At 44.7% G+C, this 15,545-nt stretch overlaps 1 protein-coding gene across 15 annotated transcripts in view; it reads right to left on the bottom strand.

The window, feature by feature from the left end:
- Positions 1-10,724: 10,724 nt before the first annotated feature.
- The window catches only part of PASD1 (PAS domain containing repressor 1), a 115,441-nt gene continuing 110,620 nt past the window's right edge, over positions 10,725-15,545 (bottom strand). For 12 of the 15 annotated variants that reach the window (XM_055376086.2, XM_055376085.2, XM_055376097.2 and 9 more), the window contains 2 exons: positions 14,568-14,826; positions 12,035-12,760 (listed from right to left, as the gene is read on the bottom strand). In XM_055376086.2, coding sequence (XP_055232061.1) covers positions 12,593-12,760; positions 14,568-14,826 — 427 coding nt within the window. In that variant the 3' untranslated portion in view covers positions 12,035-12,592. Of the gene's footprint in view, positions 12,761-14,567; positions 14,827-15,545 lie in introns of all 15 variants that reach the window. The other 3 variants (XM_055376084.2, XM_055376083.2, XM_004065019.5) reach the window with 1 other exon arrangement.

The raw sequence follows: 15,545 nt of genomic DNA, 5'->3' as shown, positions 1-15,545 counted from the left end.
GGCTACCACTGATGTTCCTTCAAGGCCCAAGGGCTGTTTAATCATCTGATGTTGAATACTGCCAGGCCTGGGACTCTCCCTTCAGGGCAGTGGGCTCCCCTCTGGCTCAGGGCAGGTCCAGAAATGCTGTCCAACAACTAAGGCCTGAAATTGGTAATCTCATGAGCCTCCTTGGTGCTCTACCCCATTGTGGCTGAGTTGGTACATAAGCTGCAAAACAAAGTCCCCTTTACTCTTCCGTCTCCTTTTCTCAAGCAAAAGTAGTCCCTCCTCATAGTCATCACAGCTGGGGATGTTCTAGGTCACACCTGAAGCCAGCATGGTACTGTGTTTTGCCAAAGTTCTGTGGTGACTGCTGCCTGGCTGCTGTTGATGTTTATTCAAGGACCAAGGGCTATTTAGTCAGAAGCTGTTGAATTCTGCCAGGACTGGGTCCTTCCTTTCAGGGCAGTGGGTTCCCTTCTAGCCCAGGGTGGGTCTAGAAATGTTGTCCAGGAGCTATGGCCCACAGGGGCTTCAGGACTCTGCTTGGTACTTTAATTTGCTGTGGCTGAGCTGGTATACCAGTTTCAAGACAAAGTCCTCTTTACTCTTCCCTCTCCTCCTGGAGCTGCAAGCTGTGCTGCCTGGGGTTAGTGGAGGGATGACATAAGCACTCCTTAGGCCACATCAGCTGGCATCTCACTAGGTCATGTGCACTCCAAGTTCACTGATTCTGGGCCTGGTTCAGCACCAGGCCTTGCCCAGGAATTGCAGTCCTTGTGGCCTAGACTGCCTTTCAAGTTTATTTAGAACCCCAGAGCATGTTAGCCCAGAGTAGTGGGGCTTGCCAGAACTCAGGTTCTAACTGTTGGGATGGGTTATTCCCCTCTGGCTAGGGCTGGTCTAAATGCTCCTTACATAGGTGCCAGCTGAGCTGTGCCTGGTGTTGCTTTCCACTTGACAAGGCAGCACTGAGTTTCGATGTAAAATCTCACAATCACTGCACTCTCCCTCCACCAGGTTCAGAGATTCTTTCTCCATGCCAGACTATTGGCCACTGCCAGGGGATGGGAGAGAAGTGGCATTGGTGACTCAAGACTGTCTTTCCTACCCTCTTCAGTGCCTCTTTCAGTGATATCAAGTTAAAACTAGGAACAGTAATTACTCACCTGATTTTTGGTTCTTATCAAACCAGGAACTGTGATTGCTCACCTGATTTTCAGTTATTATGAAGGTGCTTTTTTTTGTGTGGACAGTTGTTCAATTCAGTGTTCCTGCAGAGAGGATGATCAGTAGAGTTTTCTATTTGGCCATCTTGCTTTGCCTCTGGATTGCAGTTTTAAACTAGTTGGTCAGGGAAGGACTCACTGAGAAGTAACATTCGAGAAGCATTTAAAGGAATAAGGGTGATAGCTGCATAGATAACTGGGAGAAGAGTATTCTTGTAAAAGGAAATGGCATGTGCAAAGGCCCTGGGACAAAAGTGTGGTTGGCATGTATGAGGCACAAGGAATGGAGGGAAAGATTTCACACAGGCCAGAGGCAAGGCTCAACCACAATCTGAGTCCAGTCTTGGCGGAGTGCCTGATGATCCTCCCAGGAATGTCAGAAGATGGGAAGTCCTGTGAGGAGCTGCCACAAGACCCTTTTCCACTCTCCTTTCTATTATGCAAGGCTACCATGAGGCAATTCTTCACCCACTTCCCTGGTTCTAGTGAGGGATGGGACTTTCCACCTAGCCCCCTGCTTTGATCTGAATATTTATGTCCCTCAGAAAATTCAGATGTTGAAACCTGATTAACAATGTGATGTGATAGTACTAACAGGTGGGACTTTAAGGGATGATCAGGCCATGAAAACAGAGCCATCCGAAGACAGCCCTCACCAGACACTGAATCTGCTAGTGCCTTGATCTTGGGTTTTCCAGCCCCCAGAACCGTGAGCAATAAATTTGTGATGTGTATAAGTTACCCAGTCTAAGGTGTTTTGTTGTAGCAGCCCAAATGGACTAAGACACCTCCCTCCCTACCTTAGAGTATAGTTTTTAGTATGGTGTTGGCTCCTTAGCAACAGAGCACCCACCTCTTGTGTTGCCCATAATCTGATCTTTGGTTTGGCACTGTCCTGTGGAACTAGGGACACAGGAATCTGACAGAAGCTTAGTGTGTCTCCATCAAATATCACCATAAAAGAGTGGTAGGAGATTAGCTCAGATGATTCGCCCTTAAATTTTCCATAGCTGGCTCCCTCTTGCCTTTTAGCTTTTTGCTCTAATGTCACAACCTCAAAGAAGCCTTCCCAGATATACTCTGCAAATAGCTCATCCCCTTCTACATTGTAGCTCAGCTCCTGTTTTCTTTCCTCCAGAGCATTTGCCCTCTGACATTTTTCTGATTCACTCCTATTTCCTTGTGATCGGTCTGTCTTTCCCACCAGATTGTTGGTCTCATGAGGTCAGGGACATTTCTGTCTTGTACATTTCTGTAACCTCAGCTCCCTCCTGCCTTTCTCATATCATTCCACACCATGTAGCATAGGAATTATACATGTATCTTTTTGTTCTGATTCTAAAAATAATATGCTCTCATGGTGGCAATTTTGAAAATCACCACTCACAATTCCACCAGCCAGAGAAAGCCATTATTAAAATGTTTACATATCACCTTCTTATTTTTCACTCTACAAATTCAATTTTACATCATTTAGTTCATACACTGTAAAAAGTTTTTTAATTTCCTTTGTTTTTTTAATCTAATTATACAATTCATAAAATGTACATTATAAAATATTCAGGCAAAACACAAATACATGAAATAGAAAGTTAAAATTCACCCATAATCCCCTGATCTGTTGAGAATCACTTTAGTACTTTCCTATTTATCCTTCTGTATGTTTTCTACCCTTCTGTATGTTTTCTTTCACATACATTTTTTTTTCACACACACAAAGGAATTATGAACTGCCTTTTTGCCCTTAACAATATCTTGAGATCTCATGGACATCTCTCTTTGTCAAGGCAGTACAGAGTATGGCTGAACTAATACTTCTTTACCTATTTCCTTTTTTTTTTTTATCATTGTAGACAATGCTGTTATGGCCCTGCTTGTACATGCGTCTTGGACATTTGACCATTTTCTCCCTTTGCTTTCATGCTTTGGTTTTCTCCACTTCCAACACTTAAAATATTTGTTATTTTCACCTACCTTTTTATGTTTTCATTAGATAATGTGTAAGTTTTTAATCCCTGTATGAAACTGAATTTGGCTTAAGATTTAAGCTAGAGATTAACTGTATTTTTCTAAGTGTTTATTCTGTTTGGGAACTGTTATTTCTCCACCACTGTTGGAGAGAAGGGGTAGCTTAGGAGACTTAATATCCATTAACCACCCTCTCAGTGTATCTTTCATATGGACAATTAATATTTCCTCAGCCTTTAAGAATCTTCTCCCCTCCCTACTGACCAGAGAGCCACCATTCAGATGTGTCTTTAAAGCTATTTTGTAGCCACAATTCTTGCACACTGATGGAAGCACTAGTTTTACCAGGTGTTTCTTTTTTGTATATTATTGGTTATGTTTCTGGTCTAGTCCATTGCTATAGCCCGTCTCTTCCTATATCAGTAATACACTGTTGAAACCAGTGTAACTTTAGCACAACTTTTATTATCTAGTGGATCAATTACCTTCTCTCCTCTTGTCCCTAATCATTTCTGCTTCTTTCCCTCCAATTTTCTTGTTCATTTTTGCTTATTTATTCTGTTATCTAATCCCTAGAATAGTTTCATAAAGTTACAAAAGAAGAAATACCATTGATATCTTGGTTGCAATTGTATTAAATTTTTGGATTAAAATTGAGAAAACTGGTATCTTTACAATATAAATCTTTTCAATCAATCTCTTGGTGTTAATATTTTCATTTATCTTGTTTAATATTCCTAGGTAAGTTTTCTAGTTTTCTTCTTATAGATTAGATGCTGCACATTTTAAAATATTTTACGCATAGTTGTTATATACATATATATATATATATATAATTTGTTGCCATTGTGATTTCCATTATAGTTGCCAACTTGTTATTGCTAGTTTGTGAGAAAGATGCTGATTTTTGTAAAATTACCTGTATCCATCAGCTTTGCTTAAAAATGTTTCTTAGTTAAACATGTTTAGTTTTCTAAACGATGAGCATACAATTTGCAAATAATGATGAATGTGTCTCCTCCATTTCAGTATGTATGCTATTTGTTTCTTGACATAATCTTACTACAAGATCCTGTCCCTAGCTTTCAGGGCAATGCCTCTTGTGATTCGATTTACACCAACATTTACCATTGGTTATGATACACTGAATGCATCATATTGAGAAAGAATCATTTGATTCCTCGTTCACTACTATTTGTTATTTTAATCAGAAATAGAAGTTAAATTTTATTAAATGACTTTTGTTTATTTGCAGTATTTTTAATGGATGTAAAGTATTCCATTTTATGGAGGTTTCAAAATTTATCTAAGAATTCCTCAGGTAATTGGAGGCTCATGCTGTTTCTACTGTTTATTACTGTAATTGATGCTGAAAATGAATATCTTTTTCTAAATATTTACCCACTCTTAAAAGTAGAATTATAGATCTCTAGCAATAAAATTACTGGTTTAAAGGATATGAGCCTTTAAGAGGCTTTACTCTGTAGATCTGATTTGCTATACAACAAGGTTGTACCACGTCCCAGTGCATAAAAGTGTTCATTTCACTTCACCCTTGCCAGCAGGAAATATCGCAATTTAATAGTCCTTGCAAAATTTATTAATATTTCATTGTTTAGTTTGCATTTTTAATCAAGCTTATATTCTGTCATGTTCATTCACCATTTTCCTTTTATTTTCTGTGCATTAACTGTGTGGCCTCATTTTTCTGTTGCAATCTTAGTGTTTTTAAATTAATTTGCATATGTTCTTTGCACATTATATAGCACATATTTATGCTTTGGTTTGCCTCTTATTGGTGCTAATATGTTTGACATGCAGAAGTTTACTATTTTAATGTAGATCAATCTATTGCTTTGTTTTTCCTTTGTGATTCTTTCCATTTCTTTTAAACGTAGAAAGCCCCATCCACCCATCCACCTATCCATACAGGGATCAGAAAGATAATTCACGCACTTCGTTTCTTAATTTTCTTGTGGTTTTAGAGTTAGAGGAAACAGGAAATCCAGAGGCCCACAGGTGTGGCAGCCCATCTAGCGAGGTGGGGTTTATAAGGTTTCCATAGCTCCTTGGCCTTTGCCATAGCTGCTTCCTCTCCCTGTAATGTGCACCCCGCTTCTCTACCTGGCAACATCCATTTAGAGTTGAGATCCGGTAGAAACCTGTGCTGACACTCCCCTTTCATCTAGAAATGGTCTTGTTGCCATGTTTTACCTCCACTCAACAAGCCATTACATGCTTCTATTAAAGCATCTTCATTTATTTCCTTCTTTTTTTTTTCAATAGACATCTAATGACTGTCCACCTTGTTGCTTGAACTCAATCACTGTCCCCACTTTATGATACTTGTAGTTCAGAGGGGAGAGCAAAAGCCACACAGTTACTCATTCAATCTGTTTCACTGCGTGTATTCACTTACCTATTAGACACAACAACATATAAGTACAGATTAAGATGTTAAGATGTGCTGTGTTGTTAGGAGCACTTATGACAAGGAAGGGGATCTTACTTAAAACAAGGAAGGGGATCTTACTTAAAGTGATGTAGTAAGATTTGGACAAGAAACAAGATGCAAACCTATTAGAAATGCCCTACTATAAAAATGTATTATTACTTACAAATTATATGATTAGCTGCTTAGAAAGCTAAAGATGATTAACTAAGAACTGTGTTTAGCAAGGCAGATGGAATCAAGCCAATTTTACAAAACTCAGCACCTTTCCTACAAATCAACAATAACCAGTTAGGAAATAAGATGAGAAAAAATCCATTTTTGGATCTCACAATTGCAACTTCCCCTTTGAAGAAGTGACAATTAAGCTGATACCTAAAGGGAAAGAGTCAGTCATGTGACGTGGGTTTGAGGCTCAATGTCCAGAAAGGGGGCCAGTGTGGCTGGGACGTAGTGAGCAAGGGTGGGGGTAGTAAGAGGAGATGGTTTGGAGAGGGGCCCTAGAAAACTTTTCGAGGGGTTGACCCTCTTTCTGATAATAATGTAATGCACTGGAGAGTTTTAAGCAAGAGAATGACATGATCAGCTTTATACTTTGTAAAGATCACTGTGATATTATGTGGGGAATGCACTCTAAGGAGCAAGGATGGAAATAAGGAGACCAGCTAAAAGAGTTTTACCAGCAATACATGTGACAGATGATCATGGGAGTTTTGGGGATGGAGAGCAACAGAGAGATTCCAGATGGATTTTGGAGGCACAGCCAACAAAATGTGGACATTAATTGGATATTTGGAGTCGAGGAAAAAGATGTAGTTAAGGATGATCCCAGTAGTATTAGTTTGCTAGGGCCACCTAAGAAAGTACCACAAACTAGGTGGCTGCACTAGTCAGCTTAAGCTGCCACATCCAGGTACCATAGACTAGGTGATGTAAACAACAAGCATCCATTTTTCTCACAGTTCTGGTGGCTAAAAATCTACCGTCAAGGTGCCTGCAAATTTGGTTCTTGGTGAGGGCTCTCTTCCTGGCTTGCAGATGGCTGCCTTCTTGCTGTGTCCTCATATGGCCTTTCCTCTGTGCATGTGTGGAGAGAGAGAGAGAGAGAGAGAGAGAGACAGAGAGAGAGACTTCTTAAAAGGACACAAGCTGAACTTGTTGGGTATACTGGGAAGACAAGATGAGGAGACAATACATGCAGACAAGTGCCTTGAACACAGGCAGAGAAATGTGACACTTACTGGAGAGGGATGTGGGAGTCAAGGATTGGTTTTTTGTAAAGACAGAAAATATCGCAAGTTTCTATGGTGATGGGACTGGTCAAGTAGAAAGGGGGATTCATTGATGGTGGAGGGAGGGGCAAGTGGCATGGGATGGGATCCAGAACACAAATGAAGACATCAGCCTTAGAAAGGAGAAGGAATACTTCTGCCATTTTAGCTTGCGGAAAGCTGAGTTCAGTCAGAGGAAAGCATATGAAGGATTAGTGATGGGAGGATGAGGGAATTTCTATTCCATATCTTGTAACATCTAAATTGAGTATTAACAAAGAAAGCAAGAGGGAAATGGAAAGACATGGGGAGTTTGAGGAAAGGGCGAATCACCATTCTGAGAACCGGACTAGAAAGACACCAAACACGGAAGTCCTGAGCACCGAGATGTGCCTTGGTAAGGCTGAAGATCATGAGCCTATAGCGGTACACTATCTGCCAATGTGTGTGATTTTCTCTAGAAGCACGGAGATGCATAAGTGCAGACACACAGAGGGCATAGTTGAGTTCATCCAAGGGTGGGAATTTGTCAGTCAATTGTGACAGAAGCAAAAAAGAGAAAGAAGATGATTATATGATGGATCATGGCCTTGGGGTGCTTGAGGAGAATAGAGAAGGAAGATTCATCAGAAAGTTGACCAAGGGCTGGACTGAAACCTTGAGAACAGAATTCTGTATGGCTTAGGGCCTGACCTGGAATAGGTAGTCAGAAAATGTTAACCGAATTGGTCACAAGGGAGGACCCTGGAGAGCTGCAATACTGTGACCATGCACCAGGGGGCAAGAGATGACAAGAAATGAGTTTGACCACACCCAACCTAGGGCTTGAGGGCTGTGTGTCCTGAGCGCCACTGGCCTACCTGACTGCTCCTAGGGCTTTGGGGTGCATGATGCTGCCTACCTGAGCTGGAGCCTGCTGTATCTACCACCAAATTGGTGGCGGTGGGGTGTGTGGGGCAAGGACAGATGAAACCATGACTCTAAGACACAGATAAAGGAACTTCCTTTGTTTCCACCCATCCTGTGCTCTTGTCCATGTCTAGGCGCTGGGCAATGCCCCAGCCCTCAGCAACCCCAGGAAGCTGACTCTGAGTGTTATAGGGGCACCCTGAGATATGGTACCAAGAATCACAATCTATGTGCTGGCCCTGAAGAGCCATCGAACATCTTTCCCAAGGCTGGTACCATAGGTTATAGTCTTAGGGGCTGGCCCTAACCTAGAGGGTTCCTAGAGCTAAGAGCCCTGAGCCTGGAAAAAGTGTCCGTGCCTAAGGAGGAGCATGGGAAGGCTCTGGTGGAGAGAACCCATTGACCACCAGATCTCCCCTGATGCCTCCTGTAAGCCCAGCCTATGCTGAGCCTGGGAACAGAAGAGAATAGAGACTGGACAGTCATCTGTTCATTTATTTACTTCCTCATTAATTCACACTTTCATGTTCCCTTCCCCGTGTTAGTGGAAGAAACAGACAATTATGTCTAAGGTGATAGATGGAAGAAAGGGAGGATTCAGGCAGAGTCTGCGTGTTAGCTTGGGTGACTCAGAGGATGGAGGTGCCTATTCAAAAGAGGAGGCAGTGCAGGAGTTAAAGGAGGGGAACAGTGTGCTGATAAAGACCAGAAGAGAAGACGCAACTGGCCTGAGAAGAGAGAGGGGGAGGTGAATGCAATAAGGGTGGAGATGCACTCTGTGGTATGGCCATCTTCCAGGAACCCACGTTGTATCTTCATCAGAGCTGAGACGGAGGACATAAGGCTCAGAATGGCAGGGAGACAGGCTGACATTTGTTCTCTCACTCATTCATTGGTTCCTTGATCCAGGAGGGCCTCTGGATTCTAGTCTCACTCTCAAGCAAGTGTCTTATCTTTGTCCCTATGTTCCAGTGAGTCAGCAGAGACAGGGAGCGGTAAAGTGATTTGCCCAGAGTTTCACAGTAGGTGGGTAGCAGGTAGAAGCCTAAACATTCAATGCCTTGCCTCTATTGGCACCATATCCCACATGGAAACTGGTGGGCACTGCCTACTGACAAGTGAGGGGAACAATAAAAGAGCAGCACTGAACTCAGTTCAAGACCCCCGTCTTGAGTCTTCTGCTGTCCCATTACCCCTTTCGCAGGCAGTCCTAGGTTGCCTTTCCTAGCAGACAGCATGTCCAAGGTTTGGGGTGTAAATGGCCTCAAGAGCATGGCTCTTACCTAGAGCCCTGAGCCTCTTTCTGTGCTGAAGTCTGCCCCACTCCTAGTCAGCCAAATTTCCAGCCCCTCTCCCAACTACTTTCCCCACATGGTAGAAATGGAAATAGATTGCACAAACACTTGACTGCACCATTCTAAATACTGCAATTTGTCTGTCCTGTCTGCCGACCTTTGCCTCTCTGTAATTGACATGTTTTGATTCTGCAGGGTTGTGGGTTTTGTTTCATCAACAAGGTGACCAGGTGGTTAATTACCCTTTGACCTTTGGGGTCAGGGCCTCCATCTGGGCAGGAAACATCCATGGCTCCAGGAGTTTTGGGCCTCTTGGCATTTAATTGTCACCGTCAATTCCCCCTACACTTCCCCACAGCCCCCATCTCCCTGCAGTGGTCCTGACTTACGTGTGCCACAAAGGGATTTGCAGAGGCTAACTGCAGCCACCACTAGGGATGCTCACCAACTTGTGTGCAGTGCTTTGCGCTTCATGACTTACACCCTGCTGTCTCATCTACCAAGTTTCCTTGTGCCCCCAGACCCATAGGAAAGTTGTAGTCCCAGGGCCAGAACTGCACCCCCACTGCAGGGCATGCCCGCAGGTCTGACAGACCCTCATCGAGGAGCTCCTCCCTGAGGAAGAGCTGCAAGGTTTCTGGTTAATGTTCAGAAGCTTAAGAAGGGCTCTACCTAAATAGAGAATGAGCACTGGAGGAAGGCTTTCCTGGGGCCTGGGAGCTGCGAACATTCATAGAGGAAAGGCTTACCTGCAAGGTACTGTGTTACGGGGGCATCCAAGATCTGTCCCAATCTCTGCCCACTGCAGCTCAGTCTAGAAGGGCAATGACATGTGTGCTCCAAGTGAGGTAGAGGCGGGGGTAGGGGTACATGGAGCAGGGCTCCTTCCCAGCCAGGCTCTGCATGGTGGTGGGCAAGGGTTGAAAATATAGAGCTGGGAGGCAAGGGCATAAGATAATACGGAATAGTGACAAATGTACAAGGGCAAAAAGGCCCAGGACTTCTATGAAACCCAAGGGCTCGGGGGACTGGGGGCAGAGTGCATGACTGGAGGAGATAAATTCAGCTGCAGAGGAAGGGCGAGGCCAGGCCAGGTGGAGAATCTGGATTCTATTTGATAGGCGATGGAGAAGCACTCAATGCTGTCTTCCCTACCCATTAAAATAAACCAAACAAAAATCCCAATTATTTAATATCCCCTAGGGAATATTTAATTTGGTCCTAGCTGTAGACCAGAGTCTTCGTTAAGGTTGATGTGGCCCATTTTAAGAGATGCAGGTGAAGTTTACTGCAGTCTCCATTGAGGCTAGAGATGCATTCCAAGGCCTTGGAGGACCAGCTCCCTCCTTCCACCTCATAGGCAGTTTGGCCTGAAGCTGCAGTTCCCAGTTCCCATGTCTGCCTGGCCCACTTCCTGTCACTCCAGCCCTTCTTCCCCAACCTTTCCTTCCCAGTGATTTTGGCAGAGATGAACAAAAGTCATACCCAAGAACATTCTATAGCTACCTTCCTTTTCATTGTCTCCAAAATACGCGTCAAAACACACTAAAGACACCACAGTGGGCATCAGCCCATGCTGTGTTGTGTGCTGCAAACATGAACTGGAGCTGGTAGTTTTAATAACTCTTCCTTCTTTATTAGAAAATGTGCTTGGGAATAGGAACATTTATGAATGTTTGATGTGTTTAGAAAACATGAATATTCAGCTTTAAGTCTGTGCATGCAATGTTCTATTATGTACATACAGACTGAGCGCTGCTCAGTGAGGACTGCTGTACTGCCCACCTGGGAATGAACTGATGTGGAGGTCACGGTGGCTGTTTCTGGAAGCTCTGCCATGTGTGGTGGCTTGATTTGGAAACCCAAGATCAAATCTTTGGCAAGGTAGGTTCTGTCCTGGAGCCTCTTCCCTTGGCTTGCAGGCAACCACAATCTTGCTGTGTGCTCACATGACCTCTTGTGTGTGTGTGTGCATGCGTACGTGTGTGCGTGTGTGCATACGTGTGTGCGTGCATGCGCCCATGTGCACGTGAAGGGGCTTGGTGGGCACAGCAAGCTTCCTGGTGTTTCTACTTTTAAGGGCACTAATCCCATCATAACAGTCTCACCCTAGTGACCTCATCTAACCTTAATCACCCCGGTCAAAGGCATCATCTTCAAACACTCTGACACTGGGTAGTTACAGCTTCAATATATGAATTTGGGGTGGGGCACAAACATTCAGTCCATAAAACCATGGTAGAGATCACGCTTCCTAAAGAATCTCTGGCTTCTCCTGTGATGTGAGGCCTAATGTGCCTCCTTTATTTTAACTTGCCACTAGAGACTGGGGTCTCCTTTGCTTTCTCCAATCAATGGTTCATTACCTTAAGAAAGGCACACAATGACCTCTGGTTTGGCTATCCGAACCTCTCTCTGCACCATGCAGACAACTGTGAAGATGTCCTTCTTGGTGCTTGACTTGTAACCAAAATCATTTTCCCTCTGGGGGGTACTCCTATCTATTAAAAAGTCTACTGATGGGAGAGAAAGAACCCACATGTAAAAGGTATGGGTACACTGTCCTTTAGTGTTCAGGCTTACTTCTGAAGTAATATGTGAGGCACAAACACCATCCACCTTGAGAAGGTAGCCCCTAGGCCAACTGTTTCAGAGTTCAGTGGGCCTGTGGCTGCCCTTGGTGTCAATGAAGGAGCCAGCATGCCTGAGCTACACGAAAAAAAGCTACACAGCGGGCCTGGGCACACGGCCATGTGGGAAGGCAGCAGTCGCTGGCCTCTGCAAATGTGGCATGGAGCTGAGGTGTGAACAAGAGACTGAGGGGAGCAGGGTCTACAAAAGGGGCCTAACTGTAGGGAACCAACCCTTCACCAGGGACCTTGGCACAGTCAGGTTCCAAACGTCACTCATCAATTCACAAAGTTGCAGTGAACAAAAATGTTTATTAAGCAAGGAAGCCATAATTATTTTAGCTCTGAAGTGCCTCCATTGAGTTGATTTCAGGTTCCCTTAGTTGGAGTCCCATTCTCTCTGGGCTTCTCCAACAAGACTATGGAGGGGAGGCAGGTTGATCATCAGGGTCAAGACCTCGGAATTCTTGTGGCTAAGACAAAACACCCTCTAGATTTACTAGATTGAAAAGCACTTTGGCATCTTTTTTCTTTTTTCTTTATGTTGAAAACTTTGAGCAGACTCTTGGCAGCCACCTTCCTGTGGTAGAACATGGATATGCAAAGCTGGGCGGGGCAGACAAGACATCAGATCCAGCTGTGGCTGGCTGCTGTCACACCCTAGCATACTACGGATCACAGGCTGCCTCGGCAGCATAACTTCCAAGAAACAGGCTGTGCTTAACAATTACAAACATAACCTGTCAGGAAACAAGTCTCTACCTACTAAACCCTACCCCAAGGGACTTTACGCACCTTGAAGGTCCCCTGGCCATGCAGACCTCATTGGCCTGCCCCCTCCCCCCATTTCCCCTCATCACTGGTCACGAAAGTACTGTTGGCACGGCTTATTTGAGTCACGTTGCTCTGCAGGCATCAATCTGGTCTGCTCCGCAGATCTCATCTGGTCTGGCTGGTATGCAGCAGGGCCTTGGAAAGCCTGTGGATCAGGAGGTCCCTCGACTCCTACCTCAGAAACTTGCACCTGCCGGGAAAAAGTGAAACAAGGTGGAATGTTTGCTAGAGTCTGTGGGCCCATTTTTTGGTGGTGGGAGGAATCCTTTAGTTCAAATACACAAGCTGCTGAGAAATACTTCTTTGGAACATGAGCCTGCAAGGTGATGGGAGATGGAGGAGCTACAGAAGATAAGGTTCCTCTCCTCTTCTCTCTCCCAGCAGCATCTTAGCTTAAAGAGCAGCAGCAGCAGACCCGGGCTTTCTCAAAGTTGTCTTAAGGCTCCTGGGTCTGTGTCTGGCCCTCTCTTGTCCAGCTTCTCTGCCAGCCATGGCCGGCCAAGGCCACTAGCTTGGGTCTTGGGCTCAGTCATTTCCATGCTGACTGATTTGTAGCTACTTGGCCCACTTTAACAAAGTGACAGGAGAGGTACCAACCCACACTGGGGTGTGGAGGAGGGAGAAGGAATAGATACAAAGATGGTGTTACAAAGTATGGGCTGAGGGGGTCTTTTCTGGTTAAGGAGGAAGGATTCCTTGGGTTATGTTGCAAAGTGATGCAAGGTTTCAAGGAGTGGAACCCAAGGGGGCGGAGAAGACACAGGGAGCAAAAGGAGCAGGGCTGGGCTCTGGACAGACAGCTGGAGGTGTCTGGGGACCTGCAGGCAGAAAGGTGCCAGAAAGCAGTAGGGATAAGCCAGGGCAGGCAGTGAGGGCTGGGAAGCTAAGAAGAGGAGCTCGGGTTTCATCCTGAGGATAGCAGGGAGCCTCTGAGGTTTTGTGGACAGGAAAGCTCCGACTTGGTCCTGCCCTGCTTTCTCCCAGCTGAGCAACCTTTCAGAATCTGACCTTTCCCACTTCCCTGGGCAACGTGCTCAGCCTTGTGCTGGCTTGGTCTCTCAGGACCCCCTCTAGCAGGGAAAGTGCCTCAAAAATAGGCGTGAAAAATGTTCTCAACAAAGTCTGGCTTGGTAATGGAACCATAGGAACCATAGGACCTATTGCCCACTCTGATCTCTCCGTGTGAGCAGTCCCTCTAAGTGACCAAGTTTCTAGCAGTACTGGTGGCACAGTTAGTCAAGGGGTATATGTGAAGATAATCATACATTTGCTTGCCTAAAGTATTTAAACTCCTTTCTGCCTTAGCTTACTGTTTGTTCTGGTTATTTTGGTTTGGTTTTGTTGTTTGAAAAAAAAGGTTAGGCTATAGTAAGATTTTTAAAGCTAGAGTGAAAACACCTTTTGTAAGTTCCATTCATTAGTGAAACTGTGTGTGGGGGGCCTGCGGGGAGCAAAACCTGCTACGTAACTGCCATCTGGACCAGCTTCCATCCTGGAAACATGGCCACTGCAGATAATCCACAAGGTAGGCCTGCCCTTCCAAATACGGGGTACCCCATAGATGGATACCAAGCACATTCAACAGAGGGGCCCTAAGTTTATTTTTAGTACAAGGAAACATACCTACACTAGGTCTTAGATTTTGTAGCAGAACTAAAGATCCATAAGTCTGAAAGGAGGCTTGGGACCAGACGATGAGCTCAGATTAAAAACATGGCATGGCTCACTTTGCCCATGTAACATAGTTTTGAGAGAAGTTTCAGTCAGATTGCGTCTAAGGTTCACTAGGCCAGCTCACTTTTTTGAGGAACCCTGTAGAGAATATTTTTACTCAGCAATGAGTGCTACCATCATGTGACTAACTGCCGTCAAATGTACTGAGCTTTGAAGTCTGGCTCTCACACACAGCATGCACTTGGGGTGTGTGCCTTATGTGGAAGGGGCCCAGAATCCCTCTTGACCTGCGCTGGAAGGAAAAGGAGGGGGCTGTCACATACCTGATGGTAGGTGGGTTGGCCGTGCAGGGTGCCCTGCTCATCGCAAGACCAAGTATTCACTTGGACAACAGGACCGAGTGAATCAGACAACTCTTGCCAAAGCTGGATGTAATCCTGTGGGGTCTCCAGGGTGCTTATGGTTGAGTCTGAAGTTATGGGAAACTGAGGAATGCTGGAAGAAGAAATTGCCTCAGAGTTTGAGGTATCTATCAATGGCAGCTGGTTCATGGGGGGCCCTTGATACGCCTCAGGATAAAAACTGTAAGAGAAGAAAGCTGTTGCAGTGACGTGGATCTGGACATGATAACCGATGAGACACTCACGTGGTCATCAGTAGGTGCTTCAGGCACATTTGGTTTTGGTGGCTACAACACAGGATTCACTTGTTTGTATTCTCACTTTGGCCTGACTAAGATTCAATTTGTCAAAGTAAAGTGAATGTAGACACTGAGAGAAATTACAATCCCTTGTCTCACCTGGTTTTATTTATATTACTTGGACAGTCCTGTTCCTGCTACAACTATGCTCTCTGTGGCCTTGGAAAGTCATTTCACCTACTTTGAAAGCACTCAGGGAGCTAATGGCTGAGCGGAGACTGTAAGGCAGATTTCCAAACTCCAAATCCAGTGCTCTCTCCACAACCCTAAGCCTGGAAGTCTTGTGATCAATATAGATTTTTGAACCCCATCCCAGACTCTGAATCTATACTTTCCAAACCCTCCTCAGGTGGATTCTGATGATCAGGTCAGGTGGGCAATATGGCCCTAAAGCAGTCTACATGTCAAAGTCACTGATTCGAAAGCAAGGCCCAGAAGGAAGTCCAGAGAGCTTTAGGAGGCCCGTCTCAGAAAGCTAACATTCATTCAAAACTATTTAGTGGGCCCCAACTATGTGCTAAGCAATCCTTTTATTGCTGGGAAGAACCTTATCTTTCTAGCATTTGGAACTGAAGACCTTATTATTGAGCAGAAATGTGTT

Source organism: Gorilla gorilla, chromosome X (genome assembly GCF_029281585.2).
Source record: "Gorilla gorilla gorilla isolate KB3781 chromosome X, NHGRI_mGorGor1-v2.1_pri, whole genome shotgun sequence".
NCBI classification, from domain to species: Eukaryota; Metazoa; Chordata; class Mammalia; order Primates; family Hominidae; genus Gorilla; species Gorilla gorilla.
Note: the sequence above shows the minus strand (reverse complement) of the source record. Positions and strands in the feature narration are given on the sequence as shown.